Here is a 4829-nt window from a genome sequence, read left to right as displayed (position 1 = left end):
CTGAGCTTGTCCAGCATGACTCAGCTGTCCTCCTTTGGCACGGCCCCACACGTCCTCTGGGGTCAAACCTTTGGAAGAGGCCCAGTTTGGAAGCCTTGCAACCTGTCACTGCCAACTGCAGAGAAAGGTCCAGGTGGAGAATGGTCTGATTGGCTGGTAAACGAGGTGTGTCCTTGGATGGAACTCATCCCGATCACGCCGACGGGGGCTGATTTCCAGCCCAGCTTTGCTCCATAAATGGTCCTTAACCGCCTGGAAGCCTGGCTCACCCTTTTTGCTCCTTGCCCGTCTCCCAGCTCGGTGAAGACTTGACGATGCCAGCCGACTTCCAACTCCCAGAACTTTTCTCTTCTGCAGCCATGGAGAAGTACGTGTCGGCCATCCAGAAGATGGAGCAGACCGTCATGTTCCCCAGCCTCCTTCGTGGGGTCTCCTTGGAAGATCTGGAAGAGGCTTTCGGGGCCGACTCAGCCGGCAAAGATTTGTTTGAACATTTCACGCTGCTGAAATCCGGCAAGGGGATGGTGGAAGGCGGGCTCTTACCCCTGAGAACAGAGAAGCAGCTACCTGAGCTTCTTCAAGGGAAGCAGGAGAACATGGAGGAGGACAGCCTGGAAGACATCTTTTATTACCACTTGTCAAGTCTGTATCGTGTCCTCCATCATTTGACCCAGAGAGCGCTTGCCGTCACGGCCAAGTACAACGAAATTATGGAACGGATCAACCGGAGCTAAGGTGTGGAGATACGCAGGCTAGGAAGCCGTCGGAGGTAAGATGTTTCCTTTATATATATATATATATATATATATATATATATATATATATATATATATATATATATATATATATATATCTGGAAGGGTTTCTTTCTTGAGGTGGACCTTCAGAATGCTCAGCATCCCATCACTCGCCTGCTGGCTCGGGAATTCTGGGAGTTGAAGTCCAGGAGTCATAAAAGAGCCAAGATTGCCTACCCCTGTTCTAAGGCTTAAAGCGCTTCTTTGTTCTTTAGTAGAGGCAGTCCTCAACTTACGGCGGTTAATTCAGTGACCGATGTTACAACGGCACTAAAGAAAAAGGGACTTTATGACTGCTTTTCACACTGCAAGTGATCCATGGCAGCATCCCGGGGGGGTGTGTGTGTCACGTGATCAGAATTCAGAGGCTTGGCGACTGGCATGTAGTTAGGACGTTTGCGAGGTCCCAGGGTCACACGATCCCCTTTTTTGCAACAGGCAAAGTCAGCGGTGGCCCAAAAGGTGGTAAGGTGGGAGAAACTCACTTAACAACCCTCTCAGTTAGCATCAGAAATTTTGGACTCGCTTGTGGTCGTTCAGTCGAGGACTACCTGTGAATGGAAATAATTTCAAATGTTTAGATCTGTCAAGCCTAGGAAAAGTCTATCATATCAGAAGGGGCTCTGGGGACCAAAAGCTACAGACTGTCCATCGCCTGCCTTCCTTCCTTCTTCCTTCCTTCCTTCCTTATTTTTTCTTTACTTCCTTACATCCTTTTTCCCATCTCCTTCCTTCCCTCCATCTTTTCATCTCTTTCCTTCCTTCCTTCTTTCCTCTCTCCCTCTCTCCCTCCCCATTTTCCTTCCTTCCCTACTTTCCTCCCTCCCTCACCATTTTATTTTATTTTATTTTATTTTATTTCATTATTTTATTTTATTTTATTATTTTATTTTATTTTATTATTTTATTATATTATTTTATTTATTTTATTTTATTTTATTTTATTCTTTCTTTCTTTCTTTCCTTCTTTCCTTCCTTTCTCTTTCTCTCTCTTTCTTTCTCTCACTCTCTTTCTTTCTCTCACTCTCTTTCTTTCTTTCTTTCTTTCTTTCCTTCCTTCCTTCCTTCCTTCCTTTCTCCCTCCCTCCCTCCCTATTTTCCTTTCTCCCTCTCTCCGTTTCTCTATTAGCATAAAGATCATATAATCCAACCATGTTGCCTACAGAAGGCTCCCAGTGATGTATGAAACACACACACACACACACCGTGCAAGAAATCAAACCCAACCGTGATTCATGGTAGCACGATAAAAAATGTATAATCGTAGCAATGATTTAATCCCTAATTATCAGCACCCTCATTTCAAATATATGTAGGGGAAGACTGCTCAAGAGTGAACATGGTAAAAAAAAAAACATCTTGCATTATGCCCTGATTTGCTATTTATAAAGATGCTTGGGTAACCTTGAACAGCTTCTGCTGCTAGGACTGTGTGCTGGCTGGGAGAGATCGCTGACGAACTTTTCTGATTTATTTCATAGGTTTGCTCCACGAGTGCTGCCTGAACACCACAGACGGGCTGGGAGCCTTCTCAAACGCTGCTCCAAAGAGCGTTTCTATGCTGCCACCAATGTGCTACCGTTTCTAGAAAGAGTTTTGAGATTTTTGAACTTGCTCAAAGCGAAGGAGAGAACTTTCACAGCAGCAAACCGTCTCTTGAAACACCAAATTATATATATCTATATATATTTATGGTTATGAACTTACTTCGAGCAAAAAGAAGATTAAGTTATTATTCATAGACGAAATATTCCGGGTTTGTGTACCTTTTGAATCAGCCCAGGCACCCTATCAGGGTGTGGCTGGAATTAACTACTGTTTGAAAATCGTTTCCAGAATGATATTTATGCTATTTTTTTTTGTATGTAACTGAACGGAGGCACTTATTGTGAATAAAACAAGATAAGTAAACTACATTCCAGGTTATTGCTTCATTCCCCTTCCCCTGATTCAGTGTTTTGCCCGCTTGCAAAATATCTACAGGATTATTAATTTTTTCTTGTAGAGAAAAATCTCCTTCAAATCCGACTTCGCTTCCTGGTGACTCCTCAGAAACGTATTGCTATTCTTTCTTTTTGAATTCTTTTTTTTGCACCTAGCCTAAAGTACTGGGACGTACACCCCAAACCTGCCCTGTGGGGTGAGATGGTATTCCTTGGGGTTTTCACAGCCTTCTCCTTTAGCAGAAAGACAAATAACAGAATAACAGAGTTGGAAGGGACCTTGGAGGTCATCTAGTCCAACCCCCTGCTCAAGCAGGAGACCCTATACCATTTCAGACAAGTGGCTGTCCAATCTCTTCTTTAAAAACTTCCAGTGATGGAGCTCCCATAACTTCTGGAGGGAAGCCGTTCCACCGATTAATTGTTCTCACTATCAGGAAGTTTCTCCTTCATCTTGGTTTGATTCCCTCCTCAGTAAGTTTGTCCTGACTGTCAGGAAGTTTCTCCTTAGTTCCAGGTTGCATCTCTCCTTGATTAGTTTTCATCCATTGCTTCCTGTCCCGCCTTCTGGCGCTTTGGAGAATAGCTTGATCCTCCACTTAATAGAATAACGGAGCTGGAAGGGACCTTGGAGGTCATCTAGTCCAACCCCCTGCTCAGGCAGGTAACCCTGCACCTGTGATGGCGAACCTTTGAGAGACCGAGCACCCAAACTGCAACCCCAAACCCACTCATGCATCATCAGGTGCTGGGTGGGCGTGGCCCTTTGGGTGGGCGTGGCTGCGGTGGTTACGGCAGACTGGGTGGGACTAAAAAGTTCAATCAATCCATTCCAACTTCGCGAGATCCTTTTTTTTTTCTCCCCCGCGAGTTGAAATGGATTGATTGAACGTTGTTTTTTTCTTGCACACGGCGGCAGAGGCCTAAAGTGAAAAGGTTTTATAAAACCCAGCTGAAGGCCTAGGACTGGGGCGATGGCACAGAGAGGGCTCTGCGTGCCACCTTTGGCATCTGTGCCATAGGTTCGCCAGCACGGTCCTATTGTTGTTGTTGTTAGCTGCTAAGTCGTGTCCGACCCATCATGACCCTATGGACAACATTCCTCCAGGCCTTCCTGTCCTCTACCATCTTCTGGAGTCCATTTAAGCTCACACCTACTGCTTCAGTGACTCCATCCAGCCACCTCCTTCTCTGTCGTCCCCTTCTTCTATTGCCCTCCATCTTTCCCAGCATGAGGCTCTTCTCCAGTGAGTCCTTCCTTCTCATTAGGTGGCCAAAGTATTTCAGTTTCAGCTTCAGGATCTGGCCTTCTAATGAGCAGTCAGGGTTGATCTCCTCTAGGACTGACCGGTTTGATCGCCTTGCAGTCCAAGGGACTCGCAGGAGTCTTCTCCAGCACCACAGTTCAAAGGCCTCAATTCTTTGGCGCTCAGCCTTTCTTATGGTCCAACTTTCACTGCCATACATTGCAACTGGGAAGACCATAGCCTTGACTATACAATTACAGAAAAAAATGGGTTGTCAAAAACCTCTAGTGATGAAGCACCCGCAAGCCATTCCACTGACCAATTGTTCTCGCTATCAGGAAATTTGTCCCGAATCGTGGTTTAATCTCTCCTCAGTAAGTTCGTCCTGACTCTCAGGAAATCTCTCCTTAGTCCCGGGTTGCTTCTCTCCTTCATACGTTTCCATCCGTTGCTTCTTGTCCTGCCCTCGGGTGCTTGGGAAGAATAGGTCGGTCTTACAAAACTAGGGATTCAGGACTGAGCTGTTCAAATTCAGGCGATAAGATTGGCTATCGTCAGCCAGACAGAAGAATTCAGAATCAGCAGAGAACTGACAAGAGCTGAAGGCAATGCCTGTTTGCCGAGACTGTTTGCCGAAGGCAGGAGAAAGAGATGAGGAAGATATGATTGGGATGGCTGGCTATTTAGTCATCTTTGACGTGTCTGCCCAGAGGCAGGAATTTGGAAAACGCAGACCAGGAAAATCTCCTCCTACTTCAGGGGGCAGCGCCATCTCTGCAGGTGTCCTGAAGGCAAAACGTCCGCCTACAGGTGCTCGGTTACGCTGTTTTCACCTGGGAGGA

The 4829-nt window shown here is 45.9% G+C and overlaps 1 protein-coding gene across 1 annotated transcript; it reads left to right on the top strand.

Annotated features, from left to right (window-relative positions):
- Positions 1–314: 314 nt before the first annotated feature.
- Positions 315–2363, top strand: LOC310640095 (thyroid hormone-inducible hepatic protein-like; the record flags this gene model as incomplete). Its single annotated transcript, XM_083362205.1, has 2 exons — positions 315–769; positions 2279–2363. The coding sequence occupies one exon, from the start codon at positions 315–317 to the stop codon at positions 732–734; it is 420 nt and encodes a 139-aa protein (XP_083218331.1). The 3' UTR covers positions 735–769; positions 2279–2363.
- Positions 2364–4829: the final 2466 nt, after the last annotated feature.

This window comes from Vipera ursinii (genome assembly GCF_947247035.1).
Source record: "Vipera ursinii genome assembly, chromosome: 4".
Taxonomy (NCBI): domain Eukaryota; kingdom Metazoa; phylum Chordata; class Lepidosauria; order Squamata; family Viperidae; genus Vipera; species Vipera ursinii.
This window is presented reverse-complemented; position numbering and strand designations above follow the sequence as displayed.